General features: G+C 49.0%; 1 protein-coding gene across 1 annotated transcript; it reads left to right on the top strand.

The window, feature by feature from the left end:
• Positions 1 to 334: 334 nt before the first annotated feature.
• Positions 335 to 19,766, top strand: C2 (complement C2). The gene is made up of 18 exons (XM_032888903.1): positions 335 to 581; positions 719 to 946; positions 2,171 to 2,356; positions 5,708 to 5,884; positions 5,957 to 6,055; positions 6,188 to 6,321; positions 7,869 to 8,007; positions 9,157 to 9,297; positions 15,621 to 15,710; positions 17,487 to 17,627; positions 17,762 to 17,856; positions 17,945 to 18,062; positions 18,165 to 18,330; positions 18,439 to 18,515; positions 18,669 to 18,760; positions 18,906 to 19,032; positions 19,153 to 19,202; positions 19,353 to 19,766. Exons 1-18 carry the CDS (start codon positions 488 to 490, stop codon positions 19,524 to 19,526), a joined length of 2,328 nt encoding a protein of 775 aa, XP_032744794.1. The 5' UTR covers positions 335 to 487; the 3' UTR covers positions 19,527 to 19,766.
• Positions 19,767 to 19,826: the final 60 nt, after the last annotated feature.

The raw sequence follows: 19,826 nt of genomic DNA, 5'->3' as shown, positions 1-19,826 counted from the left end.
TTTCCAAGTAACTGCTGGCTTTTTTTTTTTTTTTTTTTTTTACCTTACTTTCAGGGAAGGACCCAGGAAAGAATGTGAACCTTCCTATATGCCAAGAAGTTCTGAAAAGATCAGTTTCGATTCCTCGGACACTATCCTGGGGAAGACCCAACGCACCCCAGGAGTCAGATCCGTGTCGCAAACTCCGAAAAAAAGCAAAACAAAATAAATATAACATTTTGCAGGGCTTGTGGTTTTGTGTGCTTAACACAATCCCACACAAGAACAAATGTGCTTCAGTGTGTGTGTGTGTGTGTGTGTGTGTGTGTGTATGTGTGTGTGTGTGTGTGTGTGTGTGTTGGGACAAAGGTCGTGCCCCAAAGCTGAATCCGGAATCCCTGGCTATTTCTCTTTTTCTCCCCTAGTACCATCCCCTCGCCACTCCCCGCGCCTTTTCAGTCCGTGGCAGCGGAGCCTACTCAACCCGCAGTGATTTCGGGGAAGTCAGATGACCTTTTCTCTCCCCTGGCTCTCCCGTTCTACTGTTCTGGAAACCATGGCCCCTCTGCTGGCTCTCCTCGCCCTGCTGCAGCTGGGCCCAGGTAGGAGGTTGGGAAAGGGGTTATTGGGGCCCTGTGGGCGTGGCAGGTGCTGCCAGGTTCAGTCCACAAGTCAAAGGGACAGCCTTTTCTTACCCCTCTCTCATTTGGCCTCTCCTTCCTTTCGCCCACACCCGCAGGCCTGGCTGCTCTTTCCTGCCCTCAGAATGTCAATATTGTTGGGGGGAATTTCACTCTCAGCCGTGGCTGGGCTCCTGGGAGCGTCCTCATCTACTCCTGCCCCCTGGGCAAGTACCCATCCCCAGCCTGGAGGGAATGCCAGAGCAACGGGCAGTGGCAGACACCAAGAGCTACTAGCTCACTTCCCACCCTGAGATCCTCTCGGTTGGCTAAAGCCGTCTGCAAACGTGAGTCCCTTTGGGCTTTGGGCTCGACAGCCCACCAGTGTCAGCACCGAGCTTCTTCTATTAACAGCGGCTTCTCCAGGGAGGGGGGTGGGGGGTTGGGAGGGAGAGGGAGAGAGACAGAGAGAGACAGAGACAGAGAGAGACAGAGACAAACAGAGACAGACAGACAGTCAAAATACTGCAAAAAGCCTGGTGTGGTGACTCACGCCTTAAATTCTGGTACTTGGGAGGCAAAGGGAGGGAGGCAACCTGGTCCTGGTGAGTTCTAGGCCATCCAGGACCATAAAGTGAGACCTTATCTCGGAAAAAAAAAAAACAAAAACCCAAACAACCCACACCAACAAAGGCCCCCAGAAGACCCCCCCAAAACCAGAACAATCCACCAAACAAACAAAACCAGGAAAAGCCCACTGTCTACTGAGGACACTTTTTTTTTTTTTTTAGCTAAAATTAACTGTAGGATTGAGCATTCTAAGTGGATGACGAATGTCCCAATACACACGCTAAACACACAAGTGTGGTCCGTGAGAGTCTGGAGTGACCTCGGCCTTTGGGGGGCGGGGCGGTGAACTGTTTTAAGTTGACGGTATTCAATCAACTGCCTAAAGCCGTAATCCTATGTTTCGGTCTTCTTTGGGGATTTCCTTGCTGCTGGGAGCAGGAATTAGGGTCTTCGTCTTCCTCGACCACCTCCCTACTTTGTAGCGCTTTTTCCTAGCCCTTTTTGATTAATTGACTTAAATCAACTGCTAACTTAGACCACCGCCTTCAAAGGTGAGCTTTGAACTTACCGTGAGGCTGAGGGTGAGCTTAACACTGCTTCTGCCCCTCCCACCTCTTCTTTCGGGTTCTTCGAGACGGGCTCATGCTACAGCCCAGGCTAGCCCAAACTTGCAGGGACGGATGCACCAGCCTCTGCCTCTCGAGCACCAGGTTGACAAGTGTGCTCCACCACATCCAACCTCCCTCACTGGTGGTTTTTGAGACAGGGTCTAGCTATACAGTCTACGTTGGCCTCAAATTCACTATAGAGCCAAGAGAGGGCTTTGAACATCTAGGACCCGACTGCCGCAGCTGTCCAAGTGCTGGTATTATGGGCTGTCACATCAGGCCCTTTCCATGTTAATACACCCAGCTGACCGGCTTGGGTCCTAACAAAAGACCCCCTCCCCCACAGCCGCCTTCGCCTCTTGCCCAGATATCTATTCTCTCCCCCCACCCCAGCTGTTCGATGTCCAGCTCCCACGTCCTTTGAGAATGGCATCTATATCCCTCGGCTGGGGTCCTACCCCGTGGGTGGCAACCTGAGCTTCGAGTGTGAGCATGGTTTCACCTTGCGGGGCTCACCCGTGAGGTACTGTCGCCCCAACGGCGTGTGGGATGGAGAGACGGCTGTGTGTGACAATGGCGGTAAGCATTCTGACCGTTGGGGGACATGGGGGGAGGGCTTGCAGCCCCAGAAGCTTTTGTGGTGACAGAGCCTGGTGTTCTCGGTGGCTCAGTAATATTCCTAGATTAGGGGAAGTTGAGGTCTGTGGGCTACACATCCCTGTCCGGCTGGGAGTCTGTCTAGGTTTCAGATCTGACTCAGGGGCTGACAAACCTTTCAGTTTTGTTTTCTCCTTTCCTCCCCTCTCTCTCTCTCTTTCCTTCCTTTGAAGCTGAACTGGGCTACTCGAGACCCAGTGTTTGTAAAACCAAGTGGCCCCAGGGGAATCCTGGGAGGAAGCCACTTCTAAGAGCTCATTCTGGAGCCCAGGATGGCCTGGGACTCACCTCAGTCTCAGTCTCTGGAGTGCTCAGATCATCAGGCATGAACTACGAAACCTGGTCAGTCAGCTTTTCCAAATGCTCCCAGCAACACTGTGTTTTTTTTTTGTTTTTTTTTTTTTAACATCTTTATTTATTATATACATTGTAGCTATCTTCAGACACACCAGAAAAGGGCATCAGATCTCATTACAGATGGTTGTAAGCCACCATGTGGTTGCTGGGATTTGAACTCAGGACCTTTGGAAGAGCAGTCGGTGCTCTTAACCATTGAGCCACCTCTCCAGCCCCAACACTGTGTTTTTAACTCCATGAAGTATCGAGACCCACGGCTGCGTGTCGGACTCGGTGCAGCCTCTGGAGCTTGGTGTGGCTCCAGCTGCTTTGGGTTAGCCTCTGCTTCACCTTCCGGTGCCTCAGTTTTTACATCTGCAAAATGGGAATAGCGTGGCTGTCAAGATGCCTCAGTTGTTACAGCACTTGGTGCTCTTCTGGAGGACCAGAGTTTGGTTCCCAGCGAGCACACGGGGCTCACACCCTCCAGCAACTCCAGCGGCCGGGGACCCAATGTTCTTGTCTGGCCTTCACACAGAAAAACACATTAATAATAATAACAACAACAACAACAACAACAACAACAATAATAATAATAATAATAATAGAATAGCTAGGCAGCGGTAGCAGACACCTTTAACTCCAGCACTCAGGAGGTAGAGGCAGGCATCTCTGAGTTCAAAGCCAGACTGGTCTGCAAAGCCAGTTCCAAGACAGCCAGGGCTACCCAGAGAAACCCTGTCTCAAAAAAAAAAAAGAAAGAAGAAACCGAAAAATAAAAAAAAAAAAAAAAAAAAAAAAAAAAGAACTAAAAAGGGAGTGCCTGGTGAGCTAATAGAGCTTAAGTTACAAAGCAACATTTCAAGGAAACAGGGGAGGCTGCAGTGGGCTGGCGGCCATGCTGTCCCCTGAGACCCCTGGCCTGGCTTAGCCATGTGTAGTTCTTCCCACAGAGTCACTCCTTCATGGCTTCCCTGAACAGCTGCCTTAAGTACTTTCCAGCCCTGTGAGTGGTGTCAGGGGAGAAGTGGGCCTCCTAGGACCCCCTGGAGCCACTTTGTTTTATAAACACAGTGTCTCAAGCAGCCCAGGCTAGCTTCCAACGCAGGCTGACCTTGAATTCCTCCTGGCTCTATGCCGTAGCCAGTGTAGTGCACATCACCAGGCCCAACTTTGCCATCACACAGAAAGCAGTGTACCCTGGGGAGCAGGGCCACCGACTCACCTGGTTACCTGGACGGGGGTGCCTTACTCATTCCCTGCATCTTTCTCAAACTGCTGTTTATTCAAACATAAATATAATTTGTTTTACATTTGACGTATAGTCTCCTGGTATTAAAGCATGCAATTTGTGTGCAAGACTGGGGATGGGACCCAGGGTTTCTGGAATGCCAGGCAAGCACTCTACCACTGAGCTATACTCCAAACTCCATAGTAGGAATATTAAAAAAAAACATGTATTCCTTCAGCTGCACACACCTTTAATGCCAGCACTCAGGAGGCAGAGGCAGGTGGATCTCTGAGGCCAGCCTGGTCTATGTAGAGAATTCTGAGCCTACACAATGAGATCCTGCTTCAAAACATTTGTTTACTAGTGTGCACGTGCACAGCATGGAGGTCTGAGGGTAACTTTCTTTTTTATTTTATTTTATTTTTTTATTTTTTTTACATATGATGAGTACACTGTAGCTGTCTTCAGACACACCAGAAGAGGGCATCAGATCTCACTACAGATGGTTGTGAGCCACCATGTGTTTGCTGGGATTTGAACTCAGGACTTCTGAGTCACCTCTCCAGCCCCTAACAAAATGTTTTTGTTTATGTGTGTATATATGTGTTTGTGTGTGAATGTATGCTGCACGCGTGCACTTCCATAGAGGCCATAAGAAGATCCTGAATGCCTTAGAGCTGCAGTTACATATTACTGTGAACTACTGTGTGGAAACCGGGAACTGAACTCAGGTCCTCTGGAAGAGCAGCGGATGCTCCTAGCCTCACCTCGTTTTCCTTTGCTCTGCACGTTCCTTTTGGAACTTGTGAATGTTGTCGCGAGGGTCCTTTTTCTTTCCTGCGTACTATTCTCTTATGAATGTTTTATATAAAGTATTACTCATTCTCCTCGACTTGTTTGGGTATTTGAGTGATGTCTGGTTTGGGTCTGTGGAGAGTGAGGCTTCAGGGATGGTCTCTCACCCGGCTTCATCCTCCGGAGTGATCCGTTGGCCAACCTCAACTTTATTCAGGGTCTCCACAGTGGGTGTTCTGGCTGTTTTAGCAGAGTTCTCGCTGCTCCACATCTCCCCTCATATCTGGAATCACCTCTAGGTGGAGACTTGACTTTTCTTACGACATATGCAATTGCCTAGTGGCTGATAAAATACACATGTGGCCGGGAGAGGGGGGCGGTCAGTGGGAGGCTGAGGACCTGAACTCTTTCTTCTTCTTCTTCTTCTTCTTCTTCTTCTTCTTCTTCTTCTTCTTCTTCTTCTTCTTCTTCTTCTTCTTCTTCTTCTTCTTCTTCTTCTTCTTCTTCTTCTTTCCTTCTCCTTCTCCTTCTCCTTCTCCTTCTCCTTTCTCCTTCTCCTTCTCCTTCTCCTTCTCCTTCTCCTTTCTCCTTTTCTCCTTCTCCTTCTCCTTCTCCTTTCCTCCTCCTTCTCCTCCTCCTCCTCCTCCTCTTCTCCTCTTCCTCCTCCTCCTCCTCCTCCTCCTCCTCCTCCTCCTCCTCCTCCTTCTTCTTCTTTTTTTTTTTCAGAGCTGGGGACCAAACCCAAGGACCTGAACTCTTAAGTGCTGTGGGTTCTATATAAGGTCTCCAGCCATACTCCAGTCTGATGGTTCTGGTGGCTTAGGGGGCCTAGAAGAAGGAAGAGTGCGTCCTGAAGAACAAGGGCAGCAGACATTTCCAGGTTCCGTTTACCCGTCTCTCTTCCTTTGCAGCTAGCCACTGCCCCAACCCAGGCATCTCAGTGGGCACAATGCGGACAGGCTCGAGCTTTGACCTTGGAGACAAGGTCAGTTACCGCTGTTCCTCCACGAATCTGGTATTGACCGGCTCTGTAGAGCGGGAGTGTCTGAGCAACGGAGTGTGGAGTGGGTCGGAGCCCATCTGCCGACGTGAGTATCCTCAAGATACTCCCAGGTCTCCGTGCCCAGCTCTGGTCCTGGCTGACTGTCATTTTCCCACAGAGCCATACTCTTACGACTTCCCTGAGGATGTAGCATCTGCCCTAGGCACCTCCTTCACCCACCTGCTTGGAGCCACCAATCCCATCCAGAAGAGGACAGGTGAGTATCGGAGAAGGGCCCGGATGGAGCAGGAGAGAGGCAAGATACTCGCGTGCTGGGAGGCCAGAGGGCCCTTGGTGGAACTCAAGTTGGGGGTGGGCATCTGAAAGCCTTGTTCCTTGTTTGCTTCAGAAAACCTGGGCCGTAAAATCCAAATCCAGCGCTCGGGCCACCTGAACCTCTATCTGCTGCTTGATGCCTCTCAGAGCGTGTCGGAAAAAGACTTTGACATCTTCAAGGAGAGCGCCTTCCTCATGGTGGACAGGGTCAGAGACCAAGAGGAACAGGGCTTCTCAGCCCCGTTGACTCTTCTCCCTTGCTCAGAGCCCCAGTCAGTCTTCTTCCTTCTAGAAGTTTCCCCCAGGCCACCAGAACCATGAGTTCAGTGCATAGGATCCTATCTCTGGTCTATAAATGTTTCAGGACACCTACTGTGTAGGAGGCCCTGGGCCGGGTGCCAGGAGACCCCGCACAGGAGCCAAGCTCAGTCATGTGTTCTCAGGGGATCCTCATCTACCGCTGTGGTCTCCAAAGTCACCGGGATGACCTATGGCGTGTGCCAGAAAAATCTGACACTTGGGGTTGGGGATTTAGCTCAGTGGTAGAGCGCTTGTCTAGGAAGCGCAAGGCCCTGGGTTTGGTCCCCAGCCTCGAAAAAAAAACCAAAAAAAAAAAAAAAAAAAAAAAGGAATCTGACACTCCTGTTCAATAACTGTGGTTTTTATCAAGCCAATAATTTCATGTTTCAAGCCAGGTATGGCAGAGGCAGGAGGATTTTAGGAGTTCAAGGCTAGCCTCGGACCGCATGAGGCCAAGGAAGGACTAAAGGACTGGGGAACCTGGGGAAGTGACTCAGTGCGTAAGGCATGCACGGTACAGGCTCAGTTCAGATCTCTGGACTCTGAATTAAATGTCAGAAGCCACGGGGGTGTTTGTGATCCCAGGGCTCCAACTGGTGGGAGCAGCTTCCTTGAGTTCTCATAACACACACACACACACACACACACACACACACACACACACACACACACACACGGGAAGGGGAAGAGAGAAAGGGCCAACAAAAAAACAAAAACAAAATTGTTTTGAAAAAGGTTCTGGGGAACACTGCTCTTCCAGAAGTCCTGAGTTCAAATCCTAGCAACCACATGGTGGCTCACAACCATCTGTAATGGGATCTGATGCCCTCTTCTGGTGTGTCTGAAGTCAGTGACAGTGTACTCATATATAATAAATATATCTTTTTTAAAAAATGAAAAAAAGAAAAGAAAGAAAAAGGTTCTGTCTACATAGCCTTGGCTCTCTTGGAACTCTATGTAGACCAGGCTGTTCTTGAACTCAGAGATCTGCCTGCTTTTCCAAAGGGCTGGGATTAAAGGGGTGGACCACCCCTTATGATATATATATATATCATATATATATCATAAGGCTTCAGCCTTGTCCCAATTTGTATTTTAATTTAATTTTATTTTTTTACTTCTTCACTTTTCATCCCACTCACTGCCCTACACCCGGTTACTTCCTTCCACAGTCCCTTCCCCAACCCTCCTGACCGGGAGTGGGGGATAGCCAATTTGTATTTTAAAGAGGATTTGTATGTGTATTCTGAAGACTGTCTTAGGGCTTAAAATCAAGTAACTTCAGTGCTGCCTGCACCTCTCGTCAGGAGTGTGGTTCAGGCTGAAGCCGCAAGGCTCATCACGCCCCTCGCTGAGCTGAAGTGCGGGTGAAATGAGGAGGGGTCTTTAGTCCTTTAGACCTGCTCTTGTTTTGCAGCACCCGCCCCATACCGCTTCTCTTCCGCCCTCCACAGATCTTCAGCTTCGAGATAAAGGTCAGCGTAGCTATCATCACCTTCGCCTCACGGCCCAAAATCATCATGTCCGTCCTAAATGAGAGATCCCAGAATGTGATGGAGGTGATGGACAGTCTAGACTCTGTCTGCTACAAAGGTTTGCCTGTCTCCACACTGGGTGAGGTGGGCAGTAGAGGGTGAAGCAAGCAGCTGTAGAGCGATCCCAGAGGGGAGGATCCTGATGAGGGGGCGGGGCCTGAAGGGAGGGGCTTGAAGAGGGGAGGGGCCTGAGGAGGGGAGGGGCCTGAAGATGTAGCTCAATTGGTAGAGGGTTTGCCTAGCGCATCTGAGGCTCTAGTTTCCACCCACAGCACACCATAATCCTCCCTATCCCCGCTCCCATGTCCCAGGTCATCCTTGACTATGAACATTGAGGCCAGCCTGGACTACATGAGACCCTTTATCAGGAAGAGAGGGAGTGAGTGAGGGAGAGAGCTCACTCATTTGTTCTTTCTTAGGGGCAATGGTAGGATTCTGGTTTCCATCGCTCATAGGTTTCCACAACTCACTGCAAGTCCACGTTCAAATGCACCTGCAGGTCTTAAGTTCCCTGCAGTCCCCTAGCGCAGGCTTCTAGAGGCTCAACAGCGAACCCCACCCCCCCACTCATTAGCCACCTGCCCGCTGTGTAAAACCTATCTGGGTACCAGTGAAGAACTGAAGTCCACAAACTCTTCCAACACTCCATGTTTAAATCTTGGGAACGTGTAGTGGCCTGAGGTGCACGTCTATGCAAGGAGTGTTACCATTTAATTAACTAATTCTTGAGACAGAGTCGTAGTGTGTAGCCCTGGCTGGCCCGTAACTTGCTCTGTAGACCAAGTTGACCTCAGACTCACAGAGATCCTCCTGCCTCTGCCTTCTGAGCGCTGAGATCACAGATGGGCTCCCTCCTATCTGGTTCTGCAGCGAACATTCTAAGGTGGAAAAACCAAAATGTTTGAAAAGACATGCAAAATGTCAGAGTTTATTAGAAACTCAGATAGCTTGCACTTCCAGTGGTCTCTCAGAGAGTTCCCTATTCCCCGGGTGGTAGGCAGAGGGTTTTTGTTTTTCAAAGTTGCCTTCAGACTCACCAGAAGAGGGCGTCAGATCCCATTACAGATGGTTGTGAGCCGCCATGTGGGTGCTGGGAATTGAACTCAGGACCTCAAGAAGAGCAGAGCAGTCAGTGCTCTTAACCTCCGAGCCATCTCTCCAGCCTGTGTTTTTGTTTTGAGGAGATTTTTCTTCTGGCACATTCCAGATCACGAAAATGCCACTGGCACTAACACTTACGAGGCTCTCAACAGCGTCTACCTCATGATGAATAACCAGATGGATCGCCTCGGCATGGAGACCTCTGCCTGGCAGGAAATCCGCCATGCCATCATCCTTTTGACTGACGGTGGGTGTCTCCCTCTCTGCTGGAGAGGTTGGCAACAGTGGGCAGAGCGCCCGCCGGGATGGGTTCTGAAGTCGTGTGTTTCTGGTTGTCTCTCTGCAGTTGTGAGACTCACTCTCTTAATCTTTGCTTGTTCGTTTTTGAGACAGGGTTTCTCTGTCCTGAAACTCACTCTGTAGACCAACCCAGTCTCAAACTCAGAGATCCACCTGCCTCTGCCTCCTGAGTGCTGGGATTTAAGATGTGTGTGCTGTGCTCTGTAGCCCAGGCTGACTTTGAACTCATGGTCTTTCTGCTCCAGTATGCTCAGAAGCTGGAATTACAAGCATGCACTGTAACACCCAGCTCTCTCTCTCTCTCTCTCTCTCTCTCTCTCTCTCTCTCTCTCACACACACACACACACACACACACTGATAAGCACACATTCTGTTTGACATATCCTCACATAGGCACACATGCATACACATGCTCACACACATGCACTCACATACATGCTCACACACATGCACTCACATACATGTACACACACTCACTCACATATACACTTACTCATCCTCATCCTCACACACATGCATACATGCACTTGCACATACTCACATATATACGCTGACATTCACACTCTTTTACCAACATTCACACATACACATATACTTACACCACACACACACACACACTTGCACATACACCACATACCACACACATGCTCACACACATACACTCACCACACATGCTCACACACACATACACCCACACACATATTCACACACACACACACACTCACTCCACATATACACTTACTCATCCTCATACTCACACACATGCATACATGCACTTGCACATACTCACATACATACGCTGACATTCACACTCTTTTACCAACATTCACACATACACATATACTTACACTCACACACACACATACACTTGCACATACACTCACATACTCACACATGCTCACACATACACACACTCACTCACACATGCTCACACATACATACACTCACACATATTCACACATACATACACTCACACACATACATACACACTCACATACATGCACTCACACATGCACGTACTCACACTCACACATACACATACATATACATATACCCACACACACACACTTGCACATACACTCACATATTCACACATGCTCACACATACATACACTCACACACGTATATTCACACATACATACACTACACTCACACACTCATACATACACTCACACATACATATTCACACATACATACACTCACACACACTCACATACACAGATACTCATAAATTCATATTCACTGACACTCATACACTCACACTCACACACTCACACACACACACTCACACACGTATTCTGTTCTTTCACAGTCATAGGTATGCACACAGTGCAATGATCTGTGTGCAGTAGCCTGGGACCTGGGTATTAACAGGTCTGTCACTTCAGTCATTCAGGATTCTTTGTGCTGGAAGCACTTAGAACTCTCTAAGCGTGATTCTGAAGTAGCCGGCTACCTGTTACTCACCGCCGCTGTCGTGCTGCGCTGTGTCACGTCGGAACACTGCAGTATATATACTTGGAAGCTGTGTTGTTGTCCTGGTGCAGGGTCTTCTGACCCTTTTCTGTGTTTTTCTAATTTTTAGCGTGTGTGCAGTGGAGGCAAGCCTCAGTTTCTTTCTTTTTCTCTCTCCCCTCCACCCCACCCGGGGTTGTTTTGATACTATCTCATCCAGTACCCTAGTACCCCCATACTGGCTTTGAACTCCTGACCTCCCCCTCCCACCTATCCTCACCCCTCCCCAGCCCCATATTTCTGTTTCCTACTTAAGTGGAGCTTGGGTTGATGATGGCTTTTTTTTTTTTTTTTTTTTAAGATTTATTTATTTATTATATATAAGTACACTTGGGTCAGATGAATGACAGTGGGGACGGTTGCTTTCTTGCCTTACAGGTTTTTTGGGAGTGGGGGTGGGGAGGTGTTTGTTTTTCAAAACGGTATATGTAGATCAGGCTGGCCTCGAACTCAGAGATCCACCTACCTCTGCCTCCTAAATGCTGGTGCTAAAGGCACACACCACCACCACCGCCAGGCTGCCTTACACAGGTTTTATGAAGTGAACAATTGCGCAGAGTTGTTCTGTGTTTTTAAAATGTCTACTCTTGCCTGGTAACCTTGGAGATGCAGCTGCCCTGGGCGTGGGTGGAAAGGGCCGTCTGGAGTGACTCTGACTTCCTTGATTTGGTTCAAATGACGTGGACCCTGCAGGGTGCAGCTCTCTCGGGTTTTGTTTTTTGTTTTTTTGGTTTTTTTTTAAAGATTTATTTATTTATTTTGTATATGAGTACACTGTAGCTGTCTTCAGACACACCAGAAGAGGGCACTGGATCCCATTACAGATGGTTGTGAGCCACCATGTGGTTGCTGGGATTTGAACTCAGGACCTCTGGAAGAGCAGCCAGTGCTCTTAACCACTGAACCATCTCTCCAGCCCTCTCTCGGTTTTAAAATAAGGGTGGCCACACTTGCTGGGGGTTCCTGGGAGTTAAACAAGGGAAAGCATGGGAAGCCTGCATCCTGATGTGGTAATCCTAGCAGCGGGGGAGGGAAGTGGGGAGGGAAGATGGGGAATTCAAGGACAGCACTGACTACATGGCAAGTTGGAGGGCAGCCTCAATTATAAAAAGACCCTGTCTGGTACGATGACACTTGCATTTAATCTCAGCACTGTGGAAGCAGAGGGGCAGATTTTTACCAGTAAAAGGGCAGCCTGGTCTATATACCAAGTCCTAGGCCAGTCAAGGTTACATAGTGAGACCTTGTCTCAAAAACTAAACCTAGGGGGTGGGGAGGTGGCTCAGCGGTTAGAGCACTGACTGCTCTTCCAGAGGTCCTGAGTTCAATTCCCAGCAACCACATGGTGGCTCACGACCATCTGTAATGGGATCTGATGCCCTCTTTTGGTGTGTCTGAAGACAGCAACAGTGTACTTATATATGATAAATAAATAAATAATTATTCTTTAAAAAACCTAAACCTAAATAAATAGATAAATAAATAAGTAAACAAACCAAATCCTCCTCTTCCCTACGAAGCTCCTGGTCCAATGTCTGGAACACAGAATGTTTCAGTAATTGTATTTTTATTTTATTTTATTTAAAGTACTTTTACATTTATTTAATATGTATGTATGTATATATATGTATGTGTATACATACACACACACATATACACACACATATATACATACATACATACTAATATACACATACACACATATACACATATATACATATATACATACACACATATACATACATACACACACATATATATACATATGAATATACACATATATACATATATACACATATATATACATACACATAAATACACACATATATACATGCATACATGCAAATATACACATACACACATATATACATACATACACACATACTAATATACACATACACACATATACACGTATATACATATATACATACACACATATATACATACATACATACATACATACTAATATACACATACACACATGTATACATACACACATACTAATATACACATACACACATATATACATACACACATATATACATACACACATATATACATACATACATATATACATACATACACACATACACACACACATATGTCAGGAGTCATCTAGTAAAGACAAGGCTAGCAGGTGATTACCTTGGAGGTGACCCATCTTTTTGCCTGGCCTGAGATGGATGAGCTCTGAGAGGCAAGTGCCCACGAGACTCCATCTCAGGATCGCTCCTTGCAGCTGACACCCCTTTCCTGCTGCTATCACATAGCCTAAGGACCCCTGGGCACCAGCCCACCCCATAGAGGAACATAAAGATGAGCTTCCGTGAATGAACACTGTCTAGAGGAGTTAACGATTTTATAAAATTCCTGATCTGACTCAGATCATCTTAGGAAGAACGTTTTAAGAGCTGGTCTTAGTTGCTTTGCTAAAAAGGAGGTAACAAAGTTAGAATCAAGAATAAGATGTGGGCTGGAGAGGTGGCTCAGCGGTTAAGAGCACTGACTGCTCTTCCAGAGGTCCTGAGTTCAATTCCCAGCAACCTCATGGTGGCTCACAACCCTCTGTAATGGATCTGATGCCCTCTTCTGGTGGGTGTGTCTGAAGAGAGTGACAGGGTACTCACTCATATAAAATAAATAAAATCTTAAAAAAAAAAAAGAATAGGATGTTCCCCTCCTCTTAATAGTGAGTAAAGGCTGCATAATAGGGAACACGATGAGCTTTCATAACTGCACGTGAAGAGAAACAGGCTTGGTACAGATTTGTGATCAAGGAAAAACAGTTCATTCTAGGTTAGGTCCAAGGATGAGGCCACAGGCATGCGCCATGCTAGAGCGAGGCCATGTGAAACTGTGGCTTTGAACTTATACTGAGCTGACAGAACGGAGCACTGCTTTGAGCTTACTGTCCACATCCTTCTGTAGCGCTCCTTCTGTGTAACGTTTCGTCTGTGAGGTACTTTTCTAAACAACTTTTGTCTAAGAAGGTATGAAAAGGCTAGAGAAAAGAAAGTTGTTGGGTTTGTGTGTGTGTGTGTGTGTGTGTGTGTGTGTGTGTGTGTGTGTGTGTATGTGTGTGTGTGGGGGGGGTCTCCTACCCATCGATCTGCCATATGTATGTCTGCTGGTCTGTTTGTAGGTGTGCGAGAATACTCACAGAGGTGATGCGACAGGTGGTTGAGCCCGGCCGAAATGTGTATATGAATGTTTATGCGTCTGTGTGCATTGTCTGTGTAAGGGAATCTTTCTTTCCTTTTCTTTTCTCTCTGGTTCACAAAGAGTTACTGAACCTGGCTAAAGAGAGGCCACAGAGGGGAGCATAGCAATAAGTCCTTTACCTAGCCCCGCGCCCCGCTATACAGAAAGAGTTAACTACCAGAAATCAGAGGCTTTGTTCTTGGAATAGCCAAGGGTTTAAGAAAGGTAAACATTACGAAAGTGAGCTACTTTTTTTTTTTTCTCAGAGCTGGGGACTGAACCCAGGGCCTTGTGCTTGCTAGGCAAGCGCTCTACCACTGAGCTAAATCCCCAACCCCAAGTGAGCTACTTTTACTCCAGCAACTACAACTTCTGCCACAACTGCCAACACCCCCATTGCTGCCTTCTAGAGCTGGAAACCCTATAGATGTTGGGAAGGTCACTAGTGTGTGTGTGTGTGTGTGTGTGTGTACACTCTGAAATTACACATCATCACACACACACACCACAGATATTCAAGCACAGACACACACGCGCACACACACACACACACACACACACACACAGGCACGCACACACAGGCACACACCTATGCACGCACTCCAGATTTTCATTGTCCACTCATCTCCTGATGGACAAGAATGTTGATTTGATTCCAATTCTTAGCTCTCGAGAATAAAGTAGCAATAACCACTGGGTGCACACACCTCTATGGTAGGGTGTGCAGACGTCTCGGTATATGCCCAGGAATGAATTAGATGAGTCATGTGGTCTTTGTATTTCTAATTTGCCGAGTGATGGTTTCCACAATGGCTCTATTAAATCACAGCCCCCAACAGTGAATAGGGTCCTCTCTGTCCGCGTCCTCCCCATCATCTGTTGTCAGATTTATTGATGACGGACACTCTGACTGGGGTGGGGTGCCATCTTGGAGTAGTTTTAATTTGCATTTCCCGGATGAGTAGGGATAGAGAACATGTTTACAAATAGTTATCAGCTGTTTGTGCTTCTTTCTGAAAACTGTCTATCCAGTTAACTTACTGACTGGAAGTTTTATTTCTTCAGTATTTAATTTCTCTAATTCACCGTAAACCCTGCATGTGAGCATCTTGTCTGCTGTCTGTCCGATAAGGGCTTTCTCCACTCTGTGAGCACACTGTGTGTGCACTCTGCTGACTGCTTCCTTAGCTGTACAGAAATGTTTTGTTCTCTCTCGTGTGTTCGTTTTGTTCTGCCTGCATATGTGTGTGTGTGTGTGTGTGTGTGTGTGTGTGTGTGTGTGTGTATTACACGTGAGTCTAGTGACCTTGGAGGTCAGGACAGGGCCTTGGATGTCCTGGGAATGGAGTTCTAGACAGTTGGGAGCCACCATGTAAGTGCTGGGAACTGAACCCAGGTCCTCTGGAAGAGCAACGGGTGCTCTTACCCACCGAGTCACCCCTCTAGCCTGAAGCAGTGCATTTTGAAATGACTGAGTGTTCTGCATGTTTCCAGGGGTGTGCGGCATTCTGAAGTCAACCCAGACGGATCATTATTTTCCTTCTCTGTTCTAGGAAAGTCCAACATGGGTGGCTCTCCCAAGCCGGCAGTCGACAACATCAGAGAGATCCTGGGCATCAGTCGGAACAGAAACGACTACCTGGGTGAGGCTCTTCCCTGCCCAAGCCCTATCAGTAGGGAATAGGAATGGGATCCTCTGTGACAGGGTTCAGTAGGACCTAGCTGTGGCCCTGAGCCCTGAGGGTTTCCCCGTGGTTCTGCGCGATTGTATCACCTCGAAGAGCCGGGTACCAAACTGTCCATGGTCTGTCCCATGGCTCCATCTCCAGAGGGCTGGGGCTGTGGACTGCTTCTTCCTCTGTGAGAAACAGTCAGCCATGGGCCTGCCTCACAGGTGGGTAGGGGAGGAAGCTAAGGAAATGTGAGATGGTGCAGAGATCTGCTCAGTACTGTCTGCTGCCGTCTCCATTGCCACCGTCACCATGTCAACAGCACCTCACATTTCAGGAAAACTGCAGGAAGAACTGGCCTGGGTTCCTGGTAGGGACTGTCCCTCTGGTATCCCTTCCGCTGTAGGGCAGCTAGGCAAAGTGTTGGCAGGCGAAGCTGCTGAAGGAACAAATAATTCCTCAGGGTTAGGGTGACCGAAAACCATGCTGACCAATGACTAGGAAACAACTTAAGTTTTTTTCTTGGTTTGTTTTTGAGACAAGGTCTTGTTCGTAGAGGCCTGGTGGCCGCAGGTGTCCTTGGCTTGTAGGTACAAAACCTCAATCTTCCCCTCTGTGGTCACCCCAATTTCTGTTCGGTTTCTACAGTGTCCAGCTAGCTACATCTGGGTTCAAATTTCCTATGTATTTAGTGCAGTGTTGGGGACTGAATGTAGGTTTTTTTTTTTTTTTGCTTTGTTTTGTTTTATTTATTTATTTATTTATTTATTTATTTATTTATTTATTTATTTATTTATTTTTTGTCTGCCAGGTAAGTACTCTGCCACTGAGCTATAACCCCAGGCCTCTGTTTACTTTTGTTCTAGACACTTACTTTTGATCTATGTGTATGTGTGTGTCTGTGTGAGTACCTTTGGAGGGTGGAAGAGGATGTCACCTCTCCCCAGAGCTGGACATACAAGCAATGGGTGCCGGAGACTGAACTCTGGTCTTCTGGAAGAGTAGCAAGTGCTCCAGACCACTGAGCATCCCAGCCTTCTTTTCTGTTATTTTTGGGATGGGCCCAGGCTGACCTCCAACTCACTAGGTAGCTTAGGCTGACTCCATCTCCTGAGTGCCATAACACAACGTGAAGGACCCTGGTGGTGCACGCCTTTAACCCCAGCACTTGGGAGGCAGAGGCAGGCAGGTCTCTGTGAGTTCGAGGCCAGCCTGGTCTACAGAGAGTGAGCCCTACTTCTGATTCAGGTCACATCCACAATAGAATAGAACTTGGAAACATTCCTTTGGGAACACAAGGTGCTATACACAGGATAGAAACAAGGTAGCCCTTCAGCATTCAAGTGGTGACATGATGTGAAGCCAAGAGGGGGTGGCGTGGGAGGGTCCTGGGCATTGTAGGTTCAGAAGACGTTGCTGAGGAAGACCTGTGTGGGCATCTGGGGGAGAGCGCCCCAGCCAGAGGTGCAGCTGGAGCCGAGGCCTGAGGAGGGAATGTACCCGTCGGTTTGAGGAGCTTCTAGGAGGCTGTGGGGGGCTGGGTGGCAGTAGGAGAGGAAATGAACGTGTGTGTGTGTGTGTGTGTGTGTGTGTGTGTGTGTGTGTGTGTGTGTGTGTGTGTGTGTGTGTGAAGGAGATGGAGCCCATCTAACTCAGGCCTTTTTTGGCTTTGAGAGTTCAAACACCCGCCTCATGTCTTGGGTGACCCCTCGAGTCTCAGGCTCTGACGATTTCCCTCCTGCCCGCCAGACATCTATGCGATTGGGGTGGGTAAGCTGGATGTGGACTGGAAGGAACTGAACGAGCTGGGGTCCAAGAAGGACGGCGAGAGGCACGCCTTCATCTTGCAGGACGCAAAAGCCGTGCAGCAGGTCTTTGAGCACATTCTGGGTGAGTGAGCTTCGTGTCCCCTGCGGAGGACAGCACAGTGGGCACTCAGACAGGGGTGGGGTGGGGGGGCTCACCACGAAGCCTGGATCGGTGGCCCTCACCCCTGTCCCCTCCCATCTGGTCTTCGCCCATAGATGTCTCTAAGCTCACAGACACCATCTGTGGGGTGGGGAACATGTCTGTCAATGCCTCTGACCAGGAGAGGACACCTTGGCAAGTCACCTTTAAGGTATCGGGAAGGAGGGGCAGGGTTCGGGTCACAGAGGTTTAAAAGCAGCCAGGCACGGCAAACCCGGACTGCTGTCTCTTCCCTGCAGCCCAAGAGTAAGGAGACTTGCCAGGGGTCGCTTATCTCTGACCAGTGGGTGCTGACTGCGGCTCACTGCTTCCATGACGCTCAGTTGGAGGATCGCCACCTGTGGAGGGTCATCGTGGGTGAGTCAGGGGCTGCAGGGGACCGACCCCTCACCCGCAAGGCCAGAGTCACCACTGTCTCTCCTCAGCCTTTGGTCCGGTCTAACCCACTGCTGTTCCCAGGGGATCCCACCTCTCATCACGGCAAAGAATTCCATGTGGAGGAGGTGTTAGTTGCCCCGGGGTTTAATGTCCACGCAAAGCAGAGCCAGGGCATCTCGGAGTTCTACGCTGATGACATTGCCCTGCTGAAGCTGTCTCAGAGAGTGAAAATGTCCAGCCACGCCAGGTGCGTGGACCCAGGTGGGAGGGTACCCTAGAGAGGGCAGTGCTCTGGAAAGCACCAGAGGGCACAGGGAGGATGGGCCTGTCTGACGCTCGCTCGCCTTTCTCCCAGGCCCATCTGCCTTCCTTGCACAGTGGGGGCCAACATGGCTCTGCGGAGATCCCCAGGTAGTACCTGTAAAGACCACGGTGAGTGCTGGAGGCTTGAGGTCCGTGGTGGGTTGCCAGAGCTTGCTTGCGGGGTGCCAGCAGGGGCGGGGGGGGGGCTGCAGTCCTCGAGCTGGACACATCAGCTCTGGGTAAAGAGACCTGCATCGACAACCCCCTTCTCCCCGACGACAGAGACAGAACTTCTGTCACAGCAGAAGGTTCCTGCGCATTTCGTAGCTTTGAACGGGAACAGAATGAACATCAACCTCAGGACAGGACCTGAGGTGAGAGCTCAGTGAGGGATGCTGGGATACCCTGGGGGGGGGGCAGCTCCTAGAGTGTCCGGCCCTGTTTGGAGTCGGACCTCGCTGGTCTGCCTAATGTCTCCTGGCATGTCCCCATTCTTCTCTCCTGTGCCCCACGCTGCAGAGGACAAGCTGTATCGAGGCTGTCTCCCAAAACAAGGGCAGCTTCCCCGGCTTGACAAACGTCAGTGAGGTGGTGACAGACCAGTTCCTATGTAGCGGGATGGAGGAAGATGACAGTCCTTGCAAAGGTTAGTCTGGTCCCGGACTTCCAGGGAGAAAGAAGGCTGTGGTGTCCCCGTGGTCAGCACTCACTCTGAATACTAACTAGTGTGCTGTCCTGGACAATGCCGCCTTTTCTTTCCCTGCAGGAGAATCCGGGGGAGCCGTTTTCCTTGAGCGGAGGTACAGGTTTTTCCAGGTGAGAAGCAGGATCTGGAGAGGGGACTCACTGCCAGGATACAAGTGCTTTCTTGCTGGCAGCAGGTGGGAGGCCTTTGAGGGGAACCAGAGAGGTGGAGGCTTGGAGTGGGGCTGCCTTTATCTCCTCCCTGTTGTCTCTTCCCTCCAGGTGGGCCTGGTGAGTTGGGGTCTTTTTGACCCTTGTCACGGTTCCTCCAACAAAAACTTGCGCAGGAAGCCTCCGCACGGCGTTGTGCCTAGGGACTTCCACATCAGTCTCTTCCGGCTGCAGCCCTGGCTGAGGCAGCACCTGGATGGCGTCCTCAACTTTTTGCCCCTTTAACACGGTCACCGACTCCTTTGCTGGTCTGTCCCTCCTGTCTTCTACCTCTGAGTGTTCTTGCTCCCGGGTACACAAATCCTGGAACCCAGAGACGAAAGCTAGGAATCCCCAGGGTTGTGCCAGAACCACTGTGCCCCTCCCGAGAAGCAAGTGTCTCTCCAGCGTGGATGACCTGTGCTCCTTTTGCTTTCACACAGAATTTCCCAGTTATGAAATTAATAAAAATCAATGATTTCCACATCCGGTCTGTCTTATGTCTTGGGGGTGGGGAGGCCAGGAAGGTTCCAGGAAGGTCAGAGA

Source organism: Rattus rattus, chromosome 18, assembly GCF_011064425.1.
Source record: "Rattus rattus isolate New Zealand chromosome 18, Rrattus_CSIRO_v1, whole genome shotgun sequence".
NCBI classification, from domain to species: domain Eukaryota; kingdom Metazoa; phylum Chordata; class Mammalia; order Rodentia; family Muridae; genus Rattus; species Rattus rattus.
Note: the sequence above shows the minus strand (reverse complement) of the source record. Positions and strands in the feature narration are given on the sequence as shown.

Excerpts from the sequence above, each read along its gene's own strand:
- C2 (XM_032888903.1), top strand. The coding sequence starts at position 488 with ATGACCTTTTCTCTCCCCTGGCTCTCCCGTTCTACTGTTCTGGAAACC. Across the intron at positions 15,711-17,486 it reads GAACAGAAACGACTACCTGG|ACATCTATGCGATTGGGGTG; the intron begins GTGAGGCTCTTC and ends CCTGCCCGCCAG. Across the intron at positions 18,063-18,164 it reads CCTGTGGAGGGTCATCGTGG|GGGATCCCACCTCTCATCAC; the intron begins GTGAGTCAGGGG and ends TGCTGTTCCCAG.